The sequence below is a fragment of the Embiotoca jacksoni genome, unplaced genomic scaffold (genome assembly GCF_022577435.1).
Source record: "Embiotoca jacksoni isolate LCO1_2020_lvr unplaced genomic scaffold, fEmbJac1.0.p SCAF_64, whole genome shotgun sequence".
Classification (NCBI taxonomy): Eukaryota; Metazoa; Chordata; class Actinopteri; family Embiotocidae; genus Embiotoca; species Embiotoca jacksoni.
In genome coordinates this window covers 1,353,699-1,381,604 of record NW_027185419.1, presented here as the reverse complement: position 1 = coordinate 1,381,604, position 27,906 = coordinate 1,353,699, and the positions used below count along the sequence as shown (strand labels likewise).

The window sequence follows — 27,906 nt, the reverse complement described above, 5'->3', positions numbered from 1 at the left end:
GATATTGTTGTCATTTGGGTTTTTGTTTTTTTTCCTGGTTTGAGAACTGTTGTTAGAACATGTAAATATAAGGAATGAAAAAATGCACAATAGTAGTACAAGTTCCATGTAAATAGTGAGAATTCAAACCCCAAAAACGAGCCTGGATTGTTGTTGTTGTTGTTGTTTGTTGATCAGGTGAAACACGTCACAGTCCAGGAAGTTCTGTTGAATAACATTCATCAGCTTGAAGGCCTGTCATAAGCACACAAAAAACTACAGTGTTTTTGTTTGGAAGATTTTTCTGGACTCTGAAACCAGGAAACAATCCTGGCAAGGTTTCAGGGTAAAAATTAAAGCTCAGGTTACCATGGGAACACAGCAAGACTTCCTATTGGATTAAAAGGTACTATTCGTTATACAAACCAAAAATTAACACCAAAGTTACTGAAATTTATTAGGTATGAAATGTTTGCCAGCATGACTCAAAATACCCATCACTACTTTTGGGACCTCTGTTGACCTCTATTAACCTTTATTAGTGATTTGGTCATTTTTTAAAACTATTTTCTTTCATTCATGTTTTTATTGTCACTGTTTGATCTTTTCTTATAATTACTTAGCTGTTCTTGTGTTAAAGGTTTGAGTGACATCCTGTTATAAAACTCCTGCTGTATTCTCTGTTGTCTTAACTATTCTGCATTTAATATTGATATCAATTTCTATACAGTGTTCAGTTTCTTGTTATTTTCATGGTGGAAGGAGAGTACAATTTTGCATATAAACTCCAGATTATAAATTTACACTTTGATAGCAAAGTTACCTCCTCAGGATAAAACGAGGAGTGCTGTTAAAAGTAATTGAGTACCTCAAAATGCGCCCCAATTTTCCACCAGATAAAACTGATACGTTTCTTCTGACATGCTTTTTTTTTTTTTTTACATATTTACTTTCCCTTATTCTCATTTTCAATTGTTTTTGCGAGAATGTACCGCAGACTGTATATAAAAGTGTTCGTAGCTTCCGGGTCTGAAAAATGAGGCCAATGCAGATGCGCCTAAAACTGCAATACCACCGATTGCCACTAGAGGTTAGCGTAAGGGCAAAATGTATCATTAACTTGTATGTGTGTAATATCCTACATGCTGTTATGATTCTCTGTAACTTTTCACTCAGTCAGGCCTGAAGTACATTTCACTTGTGTGTGAGGAACTTTTCTTTCAGTGTCTAGTGAAGAGGGAAACGACGGAGGACCTCCCTGCGCTGTGTTTTGGCTTTTATCTGTATGTTTTGGTCCGACTCATCAAGCTCCGCCCCTTTCAGCTGAAATAGATTGACTCTGTAACTCTTATATTATCTGGCTTTATTAAATTGACAAGAAACAGTTGGTTGCATCGTTGTTTATTTGTTCATTCCTCATAACGAAATGTATCGTTGCTGCGACAGTCGGCTCCAAAAAGCCTCCGGCTCCATAGACTCCCATTCAACTTCTCTCATCAAAGCCAAAGTGAATAAAATGTGTCCATCAGTTATCTCGGTGTTGTTAGCTAAAGTCACTCCTTCTTATTAGTTTTCTGGAGGTCCATCTGAAAATAATCCGACGATACTACGTCCCGCCCACCGATAGCTGTAACCCGACCATCCTATCGGCACTGAACACTCAGCCAACCGCTGCTTTGGAATAACTTAAATGTGTGAAGCACCCCTGCTCTAACGCTCCAGCAATACTAGGGTTGCTTACTTTAAATATATACTGTTTGAATGTGCAACAGGAAAGTTCTTCTCACTCTATGGGAATTTGTTTTTGCACTTCAATATACTTCTGTTTTTAAAGTATTTTCCTTATAAAGTGGAGCTTTATTTGTCCAAAATGTAAATTTTCTAAGGTTTTGCTTGTAATTCAATATGAACCAATCACATTGTGTGTTTCTGGTGTTGTGACATCCATTTAGGTGCCAGATGATGTGACGCAACTTTTTCCAGCAATACATTTTTGGTTGGATCATGAACAAGATTATACAACATAGTAGCTCCGCCTCCAGAGATCTGATTGGTCAACGGAACACTTCGAACAAATCATCATGACATAATTATAGAAATATAACTCCACCTCCTCAATGGGAATATAGAATTACAATAGAATTTAATATAACATGTAATATAATGTAGTTTCTACTTGTTATAGATCTATTAAATGACCCATGTGGTGAAGTCGGGTCTCTTTTGGTCCTTTTTGGTCGCTCTGAGCACCCGTACCGTAACACCACGGATAGTCACGCACTTATAATCCTAGAGGAGGCTAGCTGGACCGGTTTGGTTTGAACACATGACACGGAGCTAAAATGTTAAAAACACATGAGAACATGGATATCTTTGTTCATCAGATATCTTTGTTCAACAGATATCTTTGTTCATCAGATATCTTTGTTCATCACACATTTTTTTTCATCAGATATCTTTGTTCATCAGACATCTTTGTTCATCAGCTATCTTTGTTCACCAGCTATCTTTGCTCATCAGATATCTTTGCTCATCAGACATCTTTGTTCATCAGACATCTTTGTTCATCAGATATCTTTGTTCATCGGATATCTTTGTTCATCAGACATCTTTGTTCATCAGATATCTTTGTTCACCAGCTATCTTTGCTCATCAGATATCTTTGCTCATCAGACATCTTTGCCCATCATATATTTTTGTTTATCAGATATCTTTGTTCATCAGATATCTTTGTTTGTCAGATATCTTTGTTCACCAGATATCTTTGTTCATCAGATATCTTTGTTCATCAGGTATCTTTGTTCATCAGATATCTTTGTTCATCAGACATCTTTGTTCATCAGATATCTTTGTTCACCAGCTATCTTTGCTCATCAGATATCTTTGTTTATCACATCTTTGTTCATCAGATATCTTTGTTCACCAGCTATCTTTGTTCATTAGACATCTTTGTTCATCAGATATCTTTGTTCACCAGCTATCTTTGCTCATCAGATATCTTTGTTTATCACATCTTTGTTCATCAGATATCTTTGTTCATCAGATATCTTTGTTCCAACCAGACTGAGCTAGCTGAGCAGTTTAGTGTTTCTATGTTCTGTATTTATTAAGTCAGAGACTAGAAATCCTCTCTGTTGCTAGGTGGTTGCTAAGGGTAGTAAACATTACATAGGTAACATAAGAGTCTACTGATGCCATTGATTGTTTTCCAGTTGTTAGTATCATCAAGTTTCCAATCAGATCAGTCAGATCCACCGCTGGCTCCTCCCCCAGCTTGTCCAAATATGGTCACTTCCTGCCCCAAACCGCTCCGAAGTAGCAAAGATGGTGACGGACAGAATCTGAACTGGAGGCTTCATAACGTTCACAAACCAACGATGACGTCACTGATGGTAGATGACATTGTTGTTGTGGTTTTTGTCCGCCAGTAAAACGAAGATTTGTTTTTAGTTGCGTGCTGAAAAGCCAAAAGATCCCGGATGTCACGTTCTCAATCTGTTGCGTCATATAAGACGCGTCTACGGAACTGACAGGTCCAAAAGTTTAAAGAAATGATGTGAAGCATGACTCTTCAATCCAAATTCTGAAGCTGAGAATGTGGGATACAGCTCTGCTTAGTGCATGTGAGGGATCATATGCTGTACGCTCAAAATATATACTGACTGTAATCATTGTAGAACACATTGCTTATGCAGGAACTTATCACGTGTACGAAATACGGAAGTCAAGTACACAGCGTAACTTACCTTTGGGTGTACCTGTTGCAAAACAGGGAAGAGAGAGTTCAAGAGTCCAACTGTAGGATGCAACTAGTGCATCATATTAGGAAATGAAATGTGTTGGAGGGAACTGAATGTGTTGACTGTTTGTCTTATTATAGAAAACAGGAACCTGTGTGGGCGGGTCACGTGGGGTGCAACTCCCTATCAGACAAAAGGAGGTGTGGCTTAAACGGAGGACAGTGGAAAAGTACTGAGACAAACAAATGCAAATGTTCCCGCCACATTATAGGTCACGCCTCTTCCGATAGTATAAATGTGTGTGCTGGAAAGCAGGAAGTTCGACTCCAACAAAGAGACGTCATGTTGATGTTGGGCTCTCCAAGATATCTTGTAATCTATGCTTAATAAAAATAAGCTAAGACCTAAAACTGCCTGAAGACTGCTTCTCTCAACGGACTCGGGGAAACCAATTGGTGGTTTCAACAAGAATCGGACGGAAACTTGGAGCTGCGGTTGGTTCGTGACGGCGACTGTCCAAAAGGTAAATATCAAGCTAACGTTAGCGTCATCTTCATTCATTCTTTACGGGGCTCGTCGCTAGCAGCTAACTTAGCATGCTAGCGGAAGTTAACGTGTTGTTTACGTCATTAAAGGGTTTTCATCGTGCTCGTAGAAAGCTACAACAGAAGGGTCGTTTTCTGCAAGTGGGAATAATTAAGTGTGTGAGCTGTAAACTAAGCAGCTAAGTTAGCAGGCTAGGCTACATCACCCCATAGACAAGGACCGGAAGTAGGCCTGCAGTAACAGTGGCGCTCTTCCTCTGTGGTTGAACATAAAAGCCCGAGTCGACTGTTTGGGGGCAGCTCCACTACACTCAATATGTACTAATAAAGATGTGATGTTACAGGTGACTGGTGGGATTAAAGGTGTCGGAGGGAAGGAGGAAAGTCTGCAGACATTTTGTCTCGGCTCAGCCACTACAGAGGAAAAATGGACTCTTCAAAGACGGTGAGAAAATATATTTATATCTCATTTAATCTGTTACACAGGACAGTTGTCCACTTCACCTCCGTCTATCTTCAATGATCTCGGTCCAGAGAAGGCGGCGGTGTTTGTGGATCATGTTTCTATCTGGTTTCTTCTTTGGAGAGTTTTAACATCATTTGTGGACGCAGCGATGAACTGTGTTCACAGATGATGGTTTTCACAAGTGTTCCTGAGCCCATGCAGTGATTTCCACTCCAGAATAGTGTGTTTTTAATGCAGTGCTGCCTGAAGGCCCGAAGATCACCACCATCCAATATTGGTTTCCAGCCTTGTCCCTTGTGTTCAGAGATTTCTCCAGATTCTCTGAATCTTTTAAAGAAATTATTCAATTCATTTTTATTAATATAGCGCCAAATCACAACAGAGGTTATTTCGTGGCACTGAACACATTAAAGTCCTTACAGCAAAACTTTACAATATAGAAACACAACAATACAACAATTCCCACATAAGCCAGGAGGGAAAAACTCCTCTTTAAGAGAGAAAATGCTCCAACAGAGGGAAGAAAAAAACCTCCCTTCAACAGGAAGAAACCTCTGACTGAACCAGGCTCAGAGGTGGGCGGAGCATCTGTTAACAGAACCAGGCTCAGAGGTGGGCGGAGCATCTGTTAACAGAACCAGGATCAGAGGTGGGCGGAGCATCTGTTAACTGAACCAGGCTCAGAGGTGGGCGGAGCATCTGTTAACAGAACCAGGATCAGAGGTGGGCGGAGCATCTGTTAACAGAACCAGGATCAGAGGTGGAGAACATCTGTTAACAGAACCAGGATCAGAGGTGGGCGGAGCATCTGTTAACTGAACCAGGATCAGAGGTGGGTGGAGCATCTGTTAACAGAACCAGGATCAGAGGTGGGCGGAGCTTCTGTTAACAGAACCAGGATCAGAGGTGGGCGGAGCATCTGTTAACAGAACCAGGATCAGAGGTGGGCGGAGCTTCTGTTAACAGAACCGGGATCAGAGGTGGGCGGAGCATCTGCCTCGACTGGTTGTGGTGAGAGGAGAGCAGAGAGAGAAAAGGACAGCATAGAGATATAAGAGAAGAACTGTTGGTGGAGACAACAAGCACAGAGCAGAGACATGCAGCTCCATGACGGGACATCTGGAAAAGAAAGAACAGAAACTACACGAGTGAAGGAACTGAATGGAGACAACAGATAACAAGAAGAAACTATGGGAGAGAAAAAGATGGTGAGGTATGAGTCAGTTAAAGAGTAGGAGGAAAGAAAAGAAGCTCAGCATGTAACGAGGTCCCCCAGCAGCCTCGGCCTATAACAACATAACTAAGGGTTGGTTCAGGTCTACCTGAGCCAGCCCTAACTATAGGCTTTATCAAGAAGGAACGTTTTGAGTCTAATCTTAAAGCTAGAGAGGGTTTCTGTCCCTCCAACACAAACTGGGAGCTGGTTCCACAGGGGAGGAGCCTGAACACTGAAGCTCCGCCTCCCATTCTACTTCTGGAAACTCTAGGAACCACAAGTAGACCAGCGTACTGAGAGAGAAGTGCTCTGCTGGGATTATATGGTTCTATAAGATCTCTAAGATATGATGGAGCCTGGTCATGTAGAGCTTTGTAAGTCATCAAGAGAATTTTAAATTCTATTCTTGATTTCACAGGAAGCCAGTGAAGAGAAGCTAAAACTGGAGAAATATGATCTCTCTTGTTAAATCCCATCAGTACTCTTGCTGCAGCATTTTGGATCAGCTGCAGGTTTTTAATGAGTAATTTGGACATCCTAACAACAAGGAATTACAATAATCTAGTCTAGAAGTAACAAATGCATGAATGAGTTTTTCTGCGTCATGCTGAGGAAGGATTTTCCTGATTTTATTAATATTACGTAGATGAAAGAAGGCAGTTCTGGAGATTTGCTTTATATGGTGTCTAAAGGACAAATCCTCATCAAAGATGACTCCAAGGTTCCTCACAGTTTTGCTGGAGGCCAAGACAACGTCATCTAGAGTAACTAAGTGATTACAGAAAGAGTTTCTGAGGTGTTTAGGACCAAGTACAAGAACTTGCGTTTTGTCTGAATTTCGAAGCAGGAAGTTTTTGGTCATCCAGACCTTTATGTCTTTTAGACAGGCTTCACGTTTTACTAACTGATTAGTTTCATCTGGTTTTATAGAAAGATATAGCTGAGTGTCCTCTGCATAACAATGGAAGTTGATGCAGTGCTTCCTGATGACATCTCCTAATGGAAGCATGTACAAAGTAAAAAGTATTGGGCCTAACACTGAGCCTTGTGGAACTCCACAACTAACTTGTTTGTCTGGAAGACTCATTGTTGACATGGACAAACTGGAATCTATCTGATAAGTAGGATTTGAACCAGTCTAATGCAGTTCCTTTAATCCTCGTAACGTCTTCTAATCTCAATAATATATAATAATAATATGGTCAATCGTATCAAAAGCAGCACAGAGGTCCAGAAGAACAAGTTCAGAGACGAGTCCATTATCTGAGGCTAATAAATTGGTCTGTAGTTTCCTAAAACAGCTGATCAAGAGTTGGCTTTTTAAGTAAAGGTTTAATTACAGCCACTTTAAAAGCCTACGGTACATAGCCGGTTACAATAGATAGGTTGATCTGATCTAATATGGAAGTATTAATTAAAGGGAAGACTTCCTTAAAAAGTTTAGTTGGGATGAGATCTAACAGACAGCTAGAGGATCCAGATGAAGAAATAATTCTAGTTAACTCCGAGAGCTCAACAGGAGAGAAATGTTCCAAGTTTACATCTGGTCCTACAGTTGCTTTCAGGGCTGCTGTGCTTAACATCACATCAGTGATGGTGTCAGGAAGGGTCGGCCCGATTCTCTCCCTGATAGTAAGAATTTTATTAGTAAAGAAGTTAATGAAGTCATTACTGCTGAGAGCTGAAGGAATAGAGGACTCAACAGAACTGGGACTCTTTGTCAGCCTGCTACAGTGATGAAAAGAAACCTGGGGTTGTTCTTGTTGTCCTCTATTAATGATGAATAATATAAAGTTCTGGCCTTACGAAGAGCTTTCTTATATAATATTAGACTATCCTTCCAGGCAGGTGAAATTCTTCTAAATTAGTGGAACTCCATTTCCTTTCCATCTTTCTAGTCGCTGCCTAGCAGAGTGTAGTTCTGAGTTGTACCATGGAGACAACTTCCTCTGGTTCATGACTCTCTTCTTCAGAGGGGCGACATCATCTAGAGTTGTAGCAGAGATACTGCAGTGTTTTCTACCAGATGATCCACTTGTGTGGGACTAAGATCAACGTAGATGTCTTCCACTGCTTTAACACACGGCATCGAAGAGGATAAACATGTAACTGCTTCCTTAAACTTGGCCACGACATCATCTGACAGACATCTACTGTAGTGGGATTTATTCCCACATGCTGTGTCGTCCATTATTGTAACTTCAGATGTTAATAAGAAGTGGTCCGACAAAACAGGGTTTGGAGGAAATACTATTACATTTTCAGTTTCCATCCCATACGACAGAACCAGATGGAGGGTGTGGTTACCACGGTGACGGGGTTTATTTACATCCTGATAAAAGCCTATAGAATCTAATAATGATCTGAAAGTAGAACTGAGGCTGTCGTTGTCCACGTCAACATGAATGTTAAAGTCTCCCACTATCATCACTTTATCTGAACTCAGCACTAAATCTGATCAAAAGTCAGAATTCAGTTAGAAACTCTGAATAAGGACCAGGTGGGAGATAAACAACAACAATACAATCCGTTTCTCTGCTTTCCAGTTTGGGTGAGAGACTAAGAGTCAGACTCTCAAATGATTTATAACTAAGTTTAGGCTTTGGATTAATTGATAAACTTGAGTGGAAGATTGCTGCCCCTCCTTCTCCTCCTTCTCCTCCTCTTCCTCCTCCTCCTCCTGAATCTCTAGGAATATGATAATTAATATGACTGGGAGGAGTTGCTTCATTAATCCTAACATATTCTTCCTGTTGCAGCCAGGTCTCTGTGAGACAGAGTAAATCAATCTGATAATCAGTTATCAAGTCATTTACTAACAGAGATTTAGACCAGAGAGATCTCATATTTAATAATCCACTTTTAATTGTAAGATTTTTTTTTTTGATCCATTAATTTGGTAGAATAAACTTTTATTACATTTTTATTGACAGATCTTTTGTTGAGTTTTTTAAATATATGTGGTCTGGGTACAGACACAACCTCTACAGGATGTTGAAGGTTTTGGGTGAGTGACAGCTCTAAAGAAGCTGCAGAGGAGCTGTAAGACTGCAGCTCTGCGTCCTGGCCTCAACCCTGGATGTCAGGTTTTAGGGCTGTTAAGAGACATGGCCATGTTTCTAGAAAGAAGAGCTGCACCATCCAAAGTAGGATGGATGCCGTCTCTCCGGATCAGACCAGGTTTTCCCCAGAAAGTATTCCAGTTGTCAATGAAGCCCACATTGTTAGTGGGACATCACCTCGACAACCAGCAGTGAAGTGAAGACGTACGGCTAAACATATCATCACTGGTCCGGTTAGGAAGGGGTCCAGAGAAAACTACGGAGTCCCACGTTGTTTTTGCAAAGTTGCACACCGATTCAACATTAACTTTAGTGACCTCTGATTGGTGTAACCGGGTGTCGTTACTGCCGACGTTAATAACAATCTGACTGGATTTATGATTAGCCTTAGTCAGCAGTTTCAGGTTTGATTCAATGTCGCCCGCTCTGGCCCCGGGAAGACATCTGTCTCTGGCCCCGGGAAGACATCTGACTCTGGCCCCGGGAAGACATCTGACTCTGGCCCCGGGAAGACATCTGACTCTGGCCCCGGGACGACATCTGTCTCTGGCCCCGGGACGACATCTGTCTCTGGCCCCGGGACGACATCTGACTCTGGCCCCTGGAAGACATCTGACTTTGTCCCCTGGAAGACATCTGACTCTGTCCCCTGGAAGACATCTGACTCTGGTCCCTGGAAGACATCTGACTCTGTCCCCTGGAAGACATCTGACTCTGTCCCCTGGAAGACATCTGACTCTGGCCCCGGGACGACATCTGACTATGGCCCCTGGAAGACATCTGACTCTGTCCCCGGGAAGACATCTGACTCTGGCCCCTGGAAGACATCTGACTCTGGCCCCTGGAAGACATCTGACTCTGGCCCCGGGACAACATCTGACTCTGGCCCCTGGAAGACATCTGACTCTGGCCCCTGGAAGACATCTGACTCTGGCCCCTGGACAACATCTGACTCTGGCCCCGGGACAACATCTGACTCTGGCCCCGGGACAACATCTGACTCTGTCCCCGGGACGACATCTGACTCTGGCCCCGGGACAACATCTGACTCTGGCCCCTGGAAGACATCTGACTGTGGTCCCTGGAAGACATCTGACTCTGGCCCCGGGACGACATCTGACTCTGGCCCCTGGAAGACATCTGACTCTGGCCCCTGGAAGACATCTGACTCTGGCCCCTGGAAGACATCTGACTCTGGCCCCTGGAAGACATCTGACTCTGGCCCCTGGAAGACATCTGACTCTGGCCCCTGGAAGACATCTGACTCTGGTCCCTGGAAGACATCTGACTCTGGCCGCTGGTTTCACTGACTTCATGTTAAATAGAGTTTCCAATAACCAGGGTTAGTTTCTCAGTGGGTGTTTCACCGAGTGGGGAAAATCGGTTGGAGACGTGAAGGGGTCGGTGGTGAACCGTGGGCTTCTTCTTGGGACTATCCCTCCTTCGTACTGCCACCCAGCCGCCCGGCTGTTCGGGTGCTGCGGGGTACCGGCTAACTAAGCCTGTATCCTGGACAGCTGTACACCCTGTCCCTGAGAAGTTCCTACGGCTAGCTGGTTGTTCAGCATGGTGCACAGCAGTGATTCTAATTCTATGACCCTGGCCTCCAGAGCCCTAACTACACTACATTTATTACAGGTAACATTATCATTAAGGGAGGCAGGGTCGTAACTAAACATGTCACACAGCAGGAAAAACAAGAAGAGGTGGAGGGAGAGAGGGAAGCCATTGCTAACTGCTAAGCTTGCAGCACCAAAACGCCAAGTTAAGTGAACGTTGGTCAAAGATTTAACTGTAGAATTGCTCAAGAAGAGCAAGCGTGAGTTTTAACTTGAGATTAGAAGAAGTGTGGAGAGAGTTAAGATGTATAATTCAGGAAAAGAAGCTGAAATAGCAGAGAGACGTAACACTAGTCACAATGTTTGTTGACGGGAAGTGACGCAATACGCTCACCGTAACGTCAGTTGAGATTCCTCCAATCCAAGTTGTTGCGGTCTACCAACTTTCCACTAATTCTTTGTAGTTTTACGTTGAGGAACATTATTCTTAGATTGTTGAACTATTTTCCCACAAAGTCTTTCACAGAGTGGTGAACCTCTCCCCATCTTCACTGCTGAGAGACTCTGCCTCTGAAATACTCTTTTTACATCCAATCATGTTACTGATCTGTTGCCACGGTAACATAATTAGTTGTCAGATGTTCCACCAGGTGTTTCGTTTCGCTTTTCACAACTTCTCCAGTTTTTTGTTGACCCTGTCCCAAATATTTTGAGATGAGATCTGCCATCAAATCAAAAATGAGCAGCTTTTTTTCATAAAACAATAAGATTTATCAGTTTCAAAGTATCATGTTTTCTTTGGTTTATTTTAAATTAAATGTAGGTTTATGGAATTTGCAAATCGTTGCTTTCTTATTTTATTCACATTTTACACCGTCCCAACGTTTTAGAGATGGGGTTGTACTTTGTGACGGCGATGAGTAATCAACTTTACAGGGCTGTTTGATGTCGGGAAAAAGATTTAGTGACAAGTGATTGATGTTGAAATTAGGAATGCTTCTAAAGCTTGTTGGTAACTTTGGTTCTTCCAGAAACTTATACCAATATAAGACGGGTCTTTGCTCCCCAGCCTCGCGTGAGAGACTTCAAGATTGTTCCAGGACTGCATTTCACTCACTGCCTCTGTTCGTATCTTTGTTTGTGTTTTCAGGAAAGTAAAAGTAGAGATGGAGTTACACCTCAGCGCCTTCAGGAGGACGACAAACCTCCCCCAACGACTGCAAACCGAGAGAAACCGTACAGCTGTGATCAGTGTGGGAAGAGTTTTAACCAAAAGGGTTATTTAAAAAGACATCAACTCATCCACAGGGGAGATAAACCATACAGTTGTGATCAGTGTGGGAAATCTTTTAACAAAAAAAATGTCTTAAAAAGGCATCAACTCATCCACAGTGGAGTTAAACCATACAGTTGTGATCAGTGTGGGAAATGTTTTAACAACAGGAGTATCTTAAAAATCCATCAACTCATCCACAGTGGATTTAAACCATACAGCTGTGATCAGTGTGGGAAATCTTTTAACAAAACAAATATCTTAAAAAGGCATCAACTCATCCACAGTGGAGTTAAACCATACAGCTGTGGGAAGTGTGGGAAGTCTTTTAGCCGGATGGTCGATTTAAAAAACCATCAACTCTTCCACAGTGGAGTTAAACCACACAGCTGTGATCAGTGTGGGAAATCTTTTAACGACAAAAGTACCTTAAAAAGGCATCAACTCAGCCACAGTGGAGTTAAACCATACAGCTGTGATCAGTGTGGGAAGTCTTTTAACCGAATGGGTCCTTTAAAAATTCATCAACTCATCCACACTGGAGTTAAAGCATACAGCTGTGGTCAGTGTGGGAAGTCTTTTAGCCACATGGCCCATTTAAAAAACCATCAACTCTTCCACAGTGGAGTTAAACCATACAGCTGTGATCAGTGTGGGAAGTCTTTTAACCACAGGAGTACCTTAAAAACTCATCAACTCATCCACAGTGGAGTTAAACCATACAGCTGTGATCAGTGTGGGAAGTCTTTTAACCGAATGGACCATTTAAGAAGTCATCTATTCATCCACACTGGAGTTAAACCATACAGCTGTGGTCAGTGTGGGAAGTCTTTTAACAACATGAGTACCTTAAAAATTCATCAACTCATCCACAGTGGAGTTAAACCATACAGCTGTGATCAGTGTGCGTCACCATTCAGGACTTCAAGTAGCCTCAGAATACATATGCAGGTCCACACGGGAGAGAAACTGTTCAAGTGCCGACACTGTGAGAAAAGTTTCTCGACCTTTGGTAATCGCACACGACATGAAGGTGTTCACACCAGAGAGGATTCAGACACCTGTGACCTACGAGATCACACAGAGGAGAAATCATCCTCATCCTTAAATGGCAGGAAGACGCACATTGAGAGCGAAGATCCTCTTCTGGTGTCGAGGTCACACTTAAAAAAACTTGAGATCAGGCTTCACAGAATTCAGACTTAAACTCTTGTGAAGTGTCTCAGCTAATGTCACACTTGTGTTGTCTTTAACATTATGTTTCCGTGGTCTGATGAGTTGCCTGTAATTTAAGTAGTGCGACGGTCCATGAAATCACATTTTATGATCTGTTGTGCTTCATATGTCGCTGCAAACGTTGGGAAACACGGTTCAATTTCAAAGAAGTGGAGCTTGAGATGACAGTTATGATGGTAAAATACTATTTTTACTGTTTTGATCAGGCACCAGCAAGAAGTTTAGATATTGTTGTCATTTGGGTTTTTGCTTTTTTCCTGGTTTGAGAACTGTTGTTAGAACATGTAAATATAAGGAATGAAAAAATGCACAATAGTAGTACAAGTTCCATGTAAATAGTGAGAATTCAAACCCCAAAAACGAGCCTGGATTGTTGTTGTTGTTGTTGTTTGTTGATCAGGTGAAACACGTCACAGTCCAGGAAGTTCTGTTGAATAACATCCATCAGCTTGAAGGCCTGTCATAAGCACACAAAAAACTACAGTGTTTTTGTTTGGAAGATTTTTCTGGACTCTGAAACCAGGAAACAATCCTGGCAAGGTTTCAGGGTAAAAATTAAAGCTCAGGTTACCATGGGAACACAGCAAGACTTCCTATTGGATTAAAAGGTACTATTCGTTATACAAACCAAAAATTAACACCAAAGTTACTGAAATTTATTAGGTATGAAATGTTTGCCAGCATGACTCAAAATACCCATCACTACTTTTGGGACCTCTGTTGACCTCTATTAACCTTTATTAGTGATTTGGTCATTTTTTAAAACTATTTTCTTTCATTCATGTTTTTATTGTCACTGTTTGATCTTTTCTTATAATTACTTAGCTGTTCTTGTGTTAAAGGTTTGAGTGACATCCTGTTATAAAACTCCTGCTGTATTCTCTATTGTCTTAACTATTCTGCATTTAATATTGATATCAATTTCTATACAGTGTTCAGTTTCTTGTTATTTTCATGGTGGAAGGAGAGTACAATTTTGCATATAAACTCCAGATTATAAATTTACACTTTGATAGCAAAGTTACCTCCTCAGGATAAAACGAGGAGTGCTGTTAAAAGTAATTGAGTACCTCAAAATGCGCCCCAATTTTCCACCAGATAAAACTGATACGTTTCTTCTGACATGCTTTTTTTTTTTTTTTACATATTTACTTTCCCTTATTCTCATTTTCAATTGTTTTTGCGAGAATGTACCGCAGACTGTATATAAAAGTGTTCGTAGCTTCCGGGTCTGAAAAATGAGGCCAATGCAGATGCGCCTAAAACTGCAATACCACCGATTGCCACTAGAGGTTAGCGTAAGGGCAAAATGTATCATTAACTTGTATGTGTGTAATATCCTACATGCTGTTATGATTCTCTGTAACTTTTCACTCAGTCAGGCCTGAAGTACATTTCACTTGTGTGTGAGGAACTTTTCTTTCAGTGTCTAGTGAAGAGGGAAACGACGGAGGACCTCCCTGCGCTGTGTTTTGGCTTTTATCTGTATGTTTTGGTCCGACTCATCAAGCTCCGCCCCTTTCAGCTGAAATAGATTGACTCTGTAACTCTTATATTATCTGGCTTTATTAAATTGACAAGAAACAGTTGGTTGCATCGTTGTTTATTTGTTCATTCCTCATAACGAAATGTATCGTTGCTGCGACAGTCGGCTCCAAAAAGCCTCCGGCTCCATAGACTCCCATTCAACTTCTCTCATCAAATCCAAAGTGAATAAAATGTGTCCATCAGTTATCTCGGTGTTGTTAGCTAAAGTCACTCCTTCTTATTAGTTTTCTGGAGGTCCATCTGAAAATAATCCGACGATACTACGTCCCGCCCACCGATAGCTGTAACCCGACCATCCTATCGGCACTGAACACTCAGCCAACCGCTGCTTTGGAATAACTTAAATGTGTGAAGCACCCCTGCTCTAACGCTCCAGCAATACTAGGGTTGCTTACTTTAAATATATACTGTTTGAATGTGCAACAGGAAAGTTCTTCTCACTCTATGGGAATTTGTTTTTGCACTTCAATATACTTCTGTTTTTAAAGTATTTTCCTTATAAAGTGGAGCTTTATTTGTCCAAAATGTAAATTTTCTAAGGTTTTGCTTGTAATTCAATATGAACCAATCACATTGTGTGTTTCTGGTGTTGTGACATCCATTTAGGTGCCAGATGATGTGACGCAACTTTTTCCAGCAATACATTTTTGGTTGGATCATGAACAAGATTATACAACATAGTAGCTCCGCCTCCAGAGATCTGATTGGTCAACGGAACACTTCGAACAAATCATCATGACATAATTATAGAAATATAACTCCACCTCCTCAATGGGAATATAGAATTACAATAGAATTTAATATAACATGTAATATAATGTAGTTTCTACTTGTTATAGATCTATTAAATGACCCATGTGGTGAAGTCGGGTCTCTTTTGGTCCTTTTTGGTCGCTCTGAGCACCCGTACCGTAACACCACGGATAGTCACGCACTTATAATCCTAGAGGAGGCTAGCTGGACCGGTTTGGTTTGAACACATGACACGGAGCTAAAATGTTAAAAACACATGAGAACATGGATATCTTTGTTCATCAGATATCTTTGTTCAACAGATATCTTTGTTCATCAGATATCTTTGTTCATCACACATTTTTGTTCATCAGATATCTTTGTTCATCAGATATCTTTGTTCACCAGCTATCTTTGCTCATCAGATATCTTTGCTCATCAGACATCTTTGTTCATCAGACATCTTTGTTCATCAGATATCTTTATAAGATATCTTTGTTTATCAGATATCTTTATTCACCAGATATCTTTGTTCATCACATCTTTGTTCATCAGATATCTTTGTTTATCAGATATCTTTGTTTATCAGATATCTTTGTTCATCAGATATCTTTGTTCACCAGATATCTTTGCTCATCAGCTATCTTTGTTCATCAGATATCTTTGTTTATCAGATATCTTTGTTCACCAGATATCTTTATTCATCAGATATCTTTTCCCATCATATATCTTTGTTCATCAGATATCTTTGTTTATCTGATATCTTTGTTCACCAGATATCTTTGTTCATCAGATATCTTTGTTCATCAGATATCTTTTCCCATCATATATCTTTGTTCATCAGATATCTTTGTTCACCAGATATCTTTATTCATCAGATATCTTTTCCCATCATATATCTTTGTTCATCAGATATCTTTGTTTATCAGATATCTTTGTTCCAACCAGACTGAGCTAGCTGAGCAGTTTAGTGTTTCTATGTTCTGTATTTATTAAGTCAGAGACTAGAAATCCTCTCTGTTGCTAGGTGGTTGCTACGGGTAGTAAACATTACATAGGTAACATAAGAGTCTACTGATGCCATTGATTGTTTTCCAGTTGTTAGTATCATCAAGTTTCCAATCAGATCAGTCAGATCCACCGCTGGCTCCTCCCCCAGCTTGTCCAAATATGGTCACTTCCTGCCCCAAACCGCTCCGAAGTAGCAAAGATGGTGACGGACAGAATCTGAACTGGAGGATTCATAACGTTCACAAACCAACGATGACATCACTGATGGTAGATGACATTGTTGTTGTGGTTTTTGTCCGCCAGTAAAACGAAGATTTGTTTTTAGTTGCGTGCTGAAAAGCCAAAAGATCCCGGATGTCACGTTCTCAATCTGTTGCGTCATATAAGACGCGTCTACGGAACTGACAGGTCCAAAAGTTTAAAGAAATGATGTGAAGCATGACTCTTCAATCCAAATTCTGAAGCTGAGAATCGGACGGAAACTTGGAGCTGCGGTTGGTTCGTGACGGCGACTGTCCAAAAGGTAAATATCAAGCTAACGTTAGCGTCATCTTCATTCATTCTTTACGGGGCTCGTCGCTAGCAGTGTCAGCGCGTTCGTTGATTTGCGGAGAGAGATTCCAGGAGAATTGTTATTTCTCAGTTCAGCAATTTATTTAAACATCAGAGAATCAAAATCAGCATGTACATGGATCTTTTCTGTTCAGAAAACCACAGACTGCGAGCAGTTCACTGCAGCCAACTTTCCAAAAAAGAGTCTCTGTTTTAGAGTTTTGAATGAGAATGTGCTTCTATCTGATTGGTCATAAAAAGGTGGGGAGGCGTGGTTTAGACTTCGCTCTCCCTTCATTGGTGCGTAGGCTGGTCTCACTTCCGCTTCGCTTCCACCAGTCACAGGAAACAGCGTCCTAAAGGGGAGGACACCCTACACTGTCTCATGTGCTGCTCCTGTCTCCTGCAAGGTTCCTCTTATCTGTTCAGGAGTCACAACTTTATCAGAGAGCACCGAATGTTCATGTCATGGTGTTCTCCTTGAGCTGCACCTGGTGGACAGACAATAATAAGTCCACAGACAATAATAAGTCTCGTGAGAAACAGGAGGACAATGCCTTAAATTGTGCAAGCAATAAACTCTGTGTGCATCAGTAGTTTCTTTGTGATAAGTAAAACCTTGGCTCATTGGTTGGTGTACAAACAGAAAAGTAGAAAAGTAAAAATTAACAGACCTAACAGCAGCTAACCTAGCATGCCAGCGGAAGTTAACGTGTTGTTTACGTCATTAAAGGGTTTTCATCGTGCTCGTAGAAAGCTACAACAGAAGGGTCGTTTTCTGCAAGTGGGAATAATTAAGTGTGTGAGCTGTAAACTAAGCAGCTAAGTTAGCAGGCTAGGCTACATCACCCCATAGACAAGGACCGGAAGTAGGCCTGCAGTAACAGTGGCGCTCTTCCTCTGTGGTTGAACATAAAAGCCCGAGTCGACTGTTTGGGGGCAGCTCCACTACACTCAATATGTACTAATAAAGATGTGATGTTACAGGTGACTGGTGGGATTAAAGGTGTCGGAGGGAAGGAGGAAAGTCTGCAGACATTTTGTCTCGGCTCAGCCACTACAGAGGAAAAATGGACTCTTCAAAGACGGTGAGAAAATATATTTATATCTCATTTAATCTGTTACACAGGACAGTTGTCCACTTCACCTCAGTCCATCTTCAATGATCTCGGTCCAGAGAAGGCGGTGGTGTTTGTGGATCATGTTTCTATCTGGTTTCTTCTTTGGAGAGTTTTAACATCATTTGTGGACGCAGCGATGAACTGTGTTCACAGATGATGGTTTTCACAAGTGTTCCTGAGCCCATGCAGTGATTTTCACTCCAGAATAGTGTGTTTTTAATGCAGTGCTGCCTGAAGGCCCGAAGATCACCACCATCCAATATTGGTTTCCAGCCTTGTCCCTTGTGTTCAGAGATTTCTCCAGATTCTCTGAATCTTTTAAAGAAATTATTCAATTCAATTCATTTTTATTAATATAGCGCCAAATCACAACAGAGGTTATTTCGTGGCACTGAACACATTAAAGTCCTTACAGCAAAACTTTACAATATAGAAACACAACAATACAACAATTCCCACATAAGCCAGGAGGGAAAAACTCCTCTTTAAGAGAGAAAATGCTCCAACAGAGGGAAGAAAAAAACCTCCCTTCAACAGGAAGAAACCTCTGACTGAACCAGGCTCAGAGGTGGGCGGAGCATCTGTTAACAGAACCAGGATCAGAGGTGGGCGGAGCATCTGTTAACAGAACCAGGCTCAGAGGTGGAGAACATCTGTTAACAGAACCAGGCTCAGAGGCGGGCAGAGCATCTGTTAACAGAACCAGGATCAGAGGTGGGCGGAGCATCTGTTAACTGAACCAGGATCAGAGGTGGGCGGAGCATCTGTTAACTGAACCAGGATCAGAGGTGGAGAACATCTGTTAACAGAACCGGGATCAGAGGTGGGCGGAGCATCTGCCTCGACCAGTTGGGGTGAGAGTAGAATAGAGAGGGAAAAGGACAGCATAGAGATAGAAGAGAAGAACTGTTGGTGGAGACGACAATCACAGAGCAGAGACATGCAGCTCCATGACGGGACATCTGGAAAAGAAAGAACAGAAACTACACGAGTGAAGGAACTGAATGGAGACAACAGATAATAAGAAGAAACTATGGGAGAGAAGAAGATGGTGAGGTATGAGTCAGTTAAAGAGTAGGAGGGAAGAAAAGAAGCTCAGCATGTAACGAGGTCCTCCAGCAGCCTCGGCCTATAACAGCATAACTAAGGGTTGGTTCAGGTCTACCTGAGCCAGCCCTAACTATAGGCTTCATCAAGAAGGAACGTTTTGAGTCTAATCTTAAAGCTAGAGAGGGTTTCTGCCCCTCGAACACAAACTGGGAGCTGGTTCCACAGGGGAGGAGCCTGAAATCTGAAGCTCCGCCTCCCATTCTACTTCTGGAAACTCTGGGAACCACAAGTAGACCAGCGTACTGAGAGAGAAGTGCTCTGCTAGGATTATATGGTTCTATAAGATCTCTAAGATATGATGGAGCCTGGTCATGTAGAGCTTTGTAAGTCATCAAGAGAATTTTAAATTCTATTCTTGATTTCACAGGAAGCCAGTGAAGACAAGATAAAACTGGAGAAATATGATCTCTCTTGATAAATCCCATCAGTTCTCTTGCTGCAGCATTTTGGATCAGCCGCAGGTTTTTAAAGAGTAATTTGGACATCCTAACAACAAGGAATTACAATAATCTAGTCTAGAAGTAACAAACGCATGAATGAGTTTTTCTGCATCACACTGACGAAGGATTTTCCTGATTTTATTAATATTACGTAGATGAAAGAAGGCAGTTCTGGAGATTTGCTTTATATGGTGTCTAAAGGACAAATCCTCATCAAAGATGACTCCAAGGTTCCTCACAGTTTTGCTGGAGGCCAAGACAACGTCATCTAGAGTAACTAAGTGATTACAGAAAGAGTTTCTGAGGTGTTTAGGACCAAGTACAAGAACTTCTGTTTTGTCTGAATTTCGAAGCAGGAAGTTTTTGGTCATCCAGACCTTTATGTCTTTTAGACAGGCTTCACGTTTTACTAACTGATTAGTTTCATCTGGTTTTATAGAAAGATATAGCTGAGTGTCCTCTGCATAACAATGGAAGTTGATGCAGTGCTTCCTGATGACATCTCCTAATGGAAGTATGTACAAAGTAAAAAAGTATTGGGCCTAACACTGAGCCTTGTGGAACTCCATAACTAACTCTTGTTTGTCTGGAAGATTCATTGTTGACATGGACAAACTGGAATCTATCTGATAATTAGGATTTGAACCAATCTAATGCAGTTCCTTTAATCCTCGTAACGTCTTCTAATCTCTGTAATAAGATCGTATGATCAATCGTATCAAAAGCAGCGCTGAGGTCCAGAAGAACAAGGACAGAGACGAGTCCATTTTCTGAGGCTAATAAAAGGTCGTTAGTAATTTTCACCAGAGCTGTTTCTGTGCTATGATGAACTCTAAAGACTGAAAATCTTCAAACAGATCATTCCTTTGTAAATGATGAAAAAGTTGATTTGCAACAACTTTTTCAAGGATTTTTGTCAGGTTGTAAATTGGTCTGTAGTTTCCTAAAACAGCTGATCAAGAGTCGGCTTTTTAAGTAAAGGTTTAATTACAGCCACTTTAAAAGCCTGCGGTACATAGCCAGTTACAATAGATAGGTTGATCTGATCTAATATGGAAGTATTAATTAAAGGGAAGACTTCCTTAAAAAGTTTAGTTGGGATGAGATCTAACAGACAGCTAGAGGATCCAGATGAAGAAATAATTCTAGTTAACTCAGAGAGCTCAACAGGAGAGAAATGTTCCAAGTTTACATCTGGTCCTACAGTTGCTTTCAGAGCTGCTGTGCTTAACATCACATCAGTGATGGTGGCAGGAAGGGTCTGCCCGATTCTCTCCCTGATAGTAAGGATTTTATTAGTAAAGAATTTAATGAAGTCATTACTGCTGAGAGCTGAAGGAATAGAGGACTCAACAGAACTGGGACTCTTTGTCAGCCTGCTACAGTGATGAAAAGAAACCTGGGGTTGTTCTTGTTGTCCTCTATTAATGATGAATAATATAAAGTTCTGGCCTTACGAAGAGCTTTCTTATATAATATTAGACTATCCTTCCAGGCAGGTGAAATTCTTCTAAATTAGTGGAACTCCATTTCCTTTCCATCTTTCTAGTCGTTGCCTAGCAGAGCGTAGTTCTGAGTTGTACCATGGAGACAACTTCCTCTGGTTCATGACTCTCTTCTTCAGAGGGGCGACATCATCTAGAGTTGTAGCAGAGATACTGCAGTGTTTTCTACCAGATGATCCACTAGTGTGGGACTAAGATCAACGTAGATGTCTTCCACTGCTTTAACACACGGCATCGAAGAGGATAAACATGTAACTGCTTCCTTAAACTTGGCCACGACATCATCTGACAGACATCTACTGTAGTGGGATTTATTCCCACATGCTGTGTCGTCCATTATTGTAACTTCAGATGTTAATAAGAAGTGGTCCGACAAAACAGGGTTTGGAGGAAATACAATTACATTTTCAGTTTCCATCCCATACGACAGAACCAGATGGAGGGTGTGGTTACCACGGTGACGGGGTTTATTTACATCCTGATAAAAGCCTATAGAATCTAATAATGAGCTGAAAGTAGAACTGAGGCTGTCGTTGTCCACGTCAACATGAACGTTAAAGTCTCCCACTATCATCATCTTTGTAGTTTTACGTTGAGGAACATTATTCTTAGATTGTTGAACTATTTTCCCACAAAGTCTTTCACAGAGTGGTGAACCTCTCCCCATCTTCACTGTTGAGACTCTGCCTCTGAAATACTTTTTTTTATATCCAATCATGTTACTGATCTGTTGCCACGGTAACATAATTAGTTCAGATGTTTCGTTTCGCTTTTCACAACTTCTCCAGTCTTTTGTTGACCCTGTCCCAAATATTTTGAGATGAGATCTGCCATCAAATCAAAAATGAGCAGCTTTTTTTTTCGTAAAACAATAAGATTCATCATTTTCAACGTATCATGTTTTCTTTGGTTTATTTTAAATTAAATGTAGGTTTATGGAATTTGCAAATCGTTGCTTTCTGATTTTATTCACATTTTACACAGCGTCCCAACGTTTTAGAGATGGGGTTGTACTTTGTGACGGCGATGAGTAATCAACTTTACAGGGCTGTTTGATGTCGGGAAAAAGATTTAGTGACAAGTGATTGATGTTGAAATTAGGAATGCTTCTAAAGCTTGTTGGTAACTTTGGTTCTTCCAGAAACTTATACCAATATAAGACGGGTCTTTGCTCCCCAGCCTCGCGTGAGAGACTTCAAGATTGTTCCACGACTGCATTTCACTCACTGCCTCTGTTCGTATCTTTGTTTGTGTTTTCAGGAAAGTAAAAGTAGAGATGGAGTTACACCTCAGCGCCTTCAGGAGGACGACAAACCTCCCCCAACGACTGCAAACCGAGAGAAACCGTACAGCTGTGATCAGTGTGGGAAGAGCTTTAACCAAAAGGGTAATTTAAAAAGACATCAACTCATCCACAGTGGAGTTAAACCATACAGCTGTGATCAGTGTGGGAAGTCTTTTAACAACACGAATACCTTAAAAATTCATCAAATCGTCCACAGTGGAGTTAAACCATACAGCTGTGATCAGTGTGGGAAGAGTTTTAGCCAGATGAAGACCTTAAAAATTCATCAACTCATCCACAGTGGAGTTAAACCACACAGCTGTGATCAGTGTGGGAAGTCTTTTCTCCAAAGGAGTACCTTCAAAAAGCATCAACTCATCCACAGTGGAGTTAAACCATACAGCTGTGCTCAGTGTGGGAAGTCTTTCAACAACACGAGTACTTTAAAAATTCATCAACTCATCCATAGTGGAGTTAAAGCATACAGCTGCGATCAGTGTGGGAAGTCTTTTAACCGAATTGACCATTTAAGAAGTCATCTATTCATCCACACTGGAGTTAAACCATACAGCTGTGGTCAGTGTGGGAAGAGTTTTAGACACCTGAAGACCTTAAAAAGTCATCAACTCATCCACAGTGGAGTTAAACCGTACAGCTGTGATCAGTGTGGGAAGTCTTTTCGCCAAGTGAGTACCTTAAAAAGTCATCAACTCATCCACAGTGGAGTTAAACCATACAGCTGTGATCAGTGTGGGAAGTCTTTTAACAACACGAATACCTTAAAAATTCATCAACTCATCCACAGTGGAGTTAAACCATACAGCTGTGATCAGTGTGCGTCATCATTCAGGACTTCAAGTAGCCTCAGAATACATATACAGATCCACACGGGAGAGAAACCGTTCAAATGCCGACACTGTGAGAAAAGTTTCTCGACCTCTGGTAATCGCACACAACATGAAGGTGTTCACACCAGAGAGGATTCAGACACCTGTGACCTACGAGATCACACAGAGGAGAAATCCTCCTCATCCTTAGATGGCAGGAAGACGCACAATGTCACCCAAAGAGAGCAAAGATCCTCTTCTGGTGTCGAGGTCACACTTTAAAAAACTTGAGATCAGGCTTTACAGAATTCAGACTTAAACTTTTGTGAAGTGTCTCAGCTAATGTCACACTTGTGTGGTCTTTAACGTTATGTTTCCGTGGTCTGATGAGTTGCCTGTATTTTAAGTAATGCGATGGTCCATGAAATCACATTTTATGATCTGTTGTGCTTCATATGTCGCTGCAAACGTTGGGAAACACGGTTCAATTTCAAAGAAGTGGAGCTTCAGATGGCAGTTATGATGGTAAAATACTATTTTTACTGTTTTGATCAGGCACCAGCAAGAAGTTTGGATATTGTTGTCATTTGGGTTTTTGTTTTTTTTCCTGGTTTGAGAACTGTTGTTAGAACATGCAAATATAAGGAATGAAAAAATGCACAATAGTAGTACAAGTTCCATGTAAATAGTGAGAATTCAAACCCCAAAAACGAGCCTGGATTGTTGTTGTTGTTGTTTGTTGATCAGGTGAAACACGTCACAGTCCAGGAAGTTCTGTTGAATAACATCCATCAGCTTGAAGGCCTGTCATAAGCACACAAAAAACTACAGTGTTTTTGTTTGGAAGATTTTTCTGGACTCTGAAACCAGGAAACAATCCTGGCAAGGTTTCAGGGTAAAAATTAAAGCTCAGGTTACCATGGGAACACAGCAAGACTTCCTATTGGATTAAAAGGTACTATTCGTTATACAAACCAAAAATTAACACCAAAGTTACTGAAATTTATTAGGTATGAAATGTTTGCCAGCATGACTCAAAATACCCATCACTACTTTTGGGACCTCTGTTGACCTCTATTAACCTTTATTAGTGATTTGGTCATTTTTTAAAACTATTTTCTTTCATTCATGTTTTTATTGTCACTGTTTGATCTTTTCTTATAATTACTTAGCTGTTCTTGTGTTAAAGGTTTGAGTGACATCCTGTTATAAAACTCCTGCTGTATTCTCTGTTGTCTTAACTATTCTGCATTTAATATTGATATCAATTTCTATACAGTGTTCAGTTTCTTGTTATTTTCATGGTGGAAGGAGAGTACAATTTTGCATATAAACTCCAGATTATAAATTTACACTTTGATAGCAAAGTTACCTCCTCAGGATAAAACGAGGAGTGCTGTTAAAAGTAATTGAGTACCTCAAAATGCGCCCCAATTTTCCACCAGATAAAACTGATACGTTTCTTCTGACATGCTTTTTTTTTTTTTTTACATATTTACTTTCCCTTATTCTCATTTTCAATTGTTTTTGCGAGAATGTACCGCAGACTGTATATAAAAGTGTTCGTAGCTTCCGGGTCTGAAAAATGAGGCCAATGCAGATGCGCCTAAAACTGCAATACCACCGATTGCCACTAGAGGTTAGCGTAAGGGCAAAATGTATCATTAACTTGTATGTGTGTAATATCCTACATGCTGTTATGATTCTCTGTAACTTTTCACTCAGTCAGGCCTGAAGTACATTTCACTTGTGTGTGAGGAACTTTTCTTTCAGTGTCTAGTGAAGAGGGAAACGACGGAGGACCTCCCTGCGCTGTGTTTTGGCTTTTATCTGTATGTTTTGGTCCGACTCATCAAGCTCCGCCCCTTTCAGCTGAAATAGATTGACTCTGTAACTCTTATATTATCTGGCTTTATTAAATTGACAAGAAACAGTTGGTTGCATCGTTGTTTATTTGTTCATTCCTCATAACGAAATGTATCGTTGCTGCGACAGTCGGCTCCAAAAAGCCTCCGGCTCCATAGACTCCCATTCAACTTCTCTCATCAAAGCCAAAGTGAATAAAATGTGTCCATCAGTTATCTCGGTGTTGTTAGCTAAAGTCACTCCTTCTTATTAGTTTTCTGGAGGTCCATCTGAAAATAATCCGACGATACTACGTCCCGCCCACCGATAGCTGTAACCCGACCATCCTATCGGCACTGAACACTCAGCCAACCGCTGCTTTGGAATAACTTAAATGTGTGAAGCACCCCTGCTCTAACGCTCCAGCAATACTAGGGTTGCTTACTTTAAATATATACTGTTTGAATGTGCAACAGGAAAGTTCTTCTCACTCTATGGGAATTTGTTTTTGCACTTCAATATACTTCTGTTTTTAAAGTATTTTCCTTGTAAAGTGGAGCTTTATTTGTCCAAAATGTAAATTTTCGAAGGTTTTGCTTGTAATTCAATATGAACCAATCACATTGTGTGTTTCTGGTGTTGTGACATCCATTTAGGTGCCAGATGATGTGACGCAACTTTTTCCAGCAATACATTTTTGGTTGGATCATGAACAAGATTATACAACATAGTAGCTCCGCCTCCAGAGATCTGATTGGTCAACGGAACACTTCGAACAAATCATCATGACATAATTACTAGAAATATAACTCCACCTCCTCAATGGGAATATAGAATTACAATAGAATTTAATATAATATGTAATATAATGTAGTTTCTACTTGTTATAGATCTATTAAATGACCCATGTGGTGAAGTCGGGTCTCTTTTGGTCCTTTTTGGTCGCTCTGAGCACCCGTACCGTAACACCACGGATAGTCACGCACTTATAATCCTAGAGGAGGCTAGCTGGACCGGTTTGGTTTGAACACATGACACGGAGCTAAAATGTTAAAAACACATGAGAACATGGATATCTTTGTTCATCAGATATCTTTGTTCAACAGATATCTTTGTTCATCAGATATCTTTGTTCATCACACATTTTTTTTCATCAGATATCTTTGTTCATCAGACATCTTTGTTCATCAGCTATCTTTGTCCACCAGCTATCTTTGCTCATCAGATATCTTTGCTCATCAGACATCTTTGTTCATCAGACATCTTTGTTCATCAGATATCTTTGTTTATCAGATATCTTTATTCACCATATATCTTTGTTCATCACATCTTTGTTCATCAGATATCTTTGTTCATCAGATATCTGTGTTCATCAGACATCTTTGTTCATCAGATATCTTTGTTCACCAACTATCTTTGCTCATCAGATATCTTTGCTCATCAGACATCTTTGCCCATCATATATTTTTGTTCATCAGATATCTTTATTCACCATATATCTTTGTTCATCACATCTTTGTTCATCAGATATCTTTGTTCATCAGATATCTTTGTTCATCAGACATCTTTGTTCATCAGATATCTTTGCTCATCAGATATCTTTGTTTATCACATCTTTGTTCATCAGATATCTTTGTTCACCTCATTTTTGTTCATCAGATATCTTTGTTCATCACATCTTTGTTCATCAGACATCTTTGTTCATCAGATATCTTTGTTCACCAGCTATCTTTGCTCATCAGATATCTTTGTTTATCACATCTTTGTTCATCAGATATCTTTGTTCACCAGCTATCTTTGTTTATTAGACATCTTTGTTCATCAGATATCTTTGTTCACCAGCTATCTTTGCTCATCAGATATCTTTGTTTTTCACATCTTTGTTCATCAGATATCTTTGTTCACCAGCTATCTTTGCTCATCAGATATCTTTGTTTATCACATCTTTGTTCATCAGATATCTTTATTCACCATATATCTTTGTTCATCAGATATCTTTGTTCAACAGATATCTTTGTTCATCAGATATCTTTGTTCATCACACATTTTTGTTCATCAGATATCTTTGTTCACCAGCTATCTTTGCTCATCAGATATCTTTGCTCATCAGACATCTTTGTTCATCAGACATCTTTGTTCATCAGATATCTTTATCAGATATCTTTGTTTATCAGATATCTTTATTCACCAGATATCTTTGTTCATCACGTTTGTTCATCAGATATCTTTGTTTATCAGATATCTTTGTTCATCAGATATCTTTGTTCCAACCAGACTGAGCTAGCTGAGCAGTTTAGTGTTTCTATGTTCTGTATTTATTAAGTCAGAGACTAGAAATCCTCTCTGTTGCTAGGTGGTTGCTAAGGGTAGTAAACATTACATAGGTAACATAAGAGTCTACTGATGCCATTGATTGTTTTCCAGTTGTTAGTATCATCAAGTTTCCAATCAGATCAGTCAGATCCACCGCTGGCTCCTCCCCCAGCTTGTCCAAATATGGTCACTTCCTGCCCCAAACCGCTCCGAACTATCAAAGATGGTGACGGACAGAATCTGAACTGGAGGCTTCATAACGTTCACAAACCAACGATGACGTCACTGATGGTAGATGACATTGTTGTTGTGGTTTTTGTCCGCCAGTAAAACGAAGATTTGTTTTTAGTTGCGTGCTGAAAAGCCAAAAGATCCCGGATGTCACGTTCTCAATCTGTTGCGTCATATAAGACGCGTCTACGGAACTGACAGGTCCAAAAGTTTAAAGAAATGATGTGAAGCATGACTCTTCAATCCAAATTCTGAAGCTGAGAATCGGACGGAAACTTGGAGCTGCGGTTGGTTCGTGACGGCGACTGTC

At 40.6% G+C, this 27,906-nt stretch overlaps 1 protein-coding gene across 2 annotated transcripts in view; it reads left to right on the top strand.

Annotated features, from left to right (window-relative positions):
* The window catches only part of LOC138213809 (zinc finger protein 665-like), a 58,128-nt gene that overhangs the window by 6,002 nt on the left and 24,220 nt on the right, over positions 1-27,906 (top strand). The window contains exons 3-5 of one of the 2 annotated variants that reach the window (XM_069175083.1): positions 11,032-11,037; positions 11,810-12,817; positions 22,448-23,281. In XM_069175083.1, the coding sequence (XP_069031184.1) occupies positions 11,032-11,037; positions 11,810-12,817; positions 22,448-23,281 (1,848 nt within the window). Of the gene's footprint in view, positions 1-4,014; positions 4,243-4,608; positions 4,710-11,031; positions 11,038-11,717; positions 14,666-22,447; positions 23,282-27,906 lie in introns of those variants that run through there. The other variant, XM_069175082.1, reaches the window with a different exon arrangement.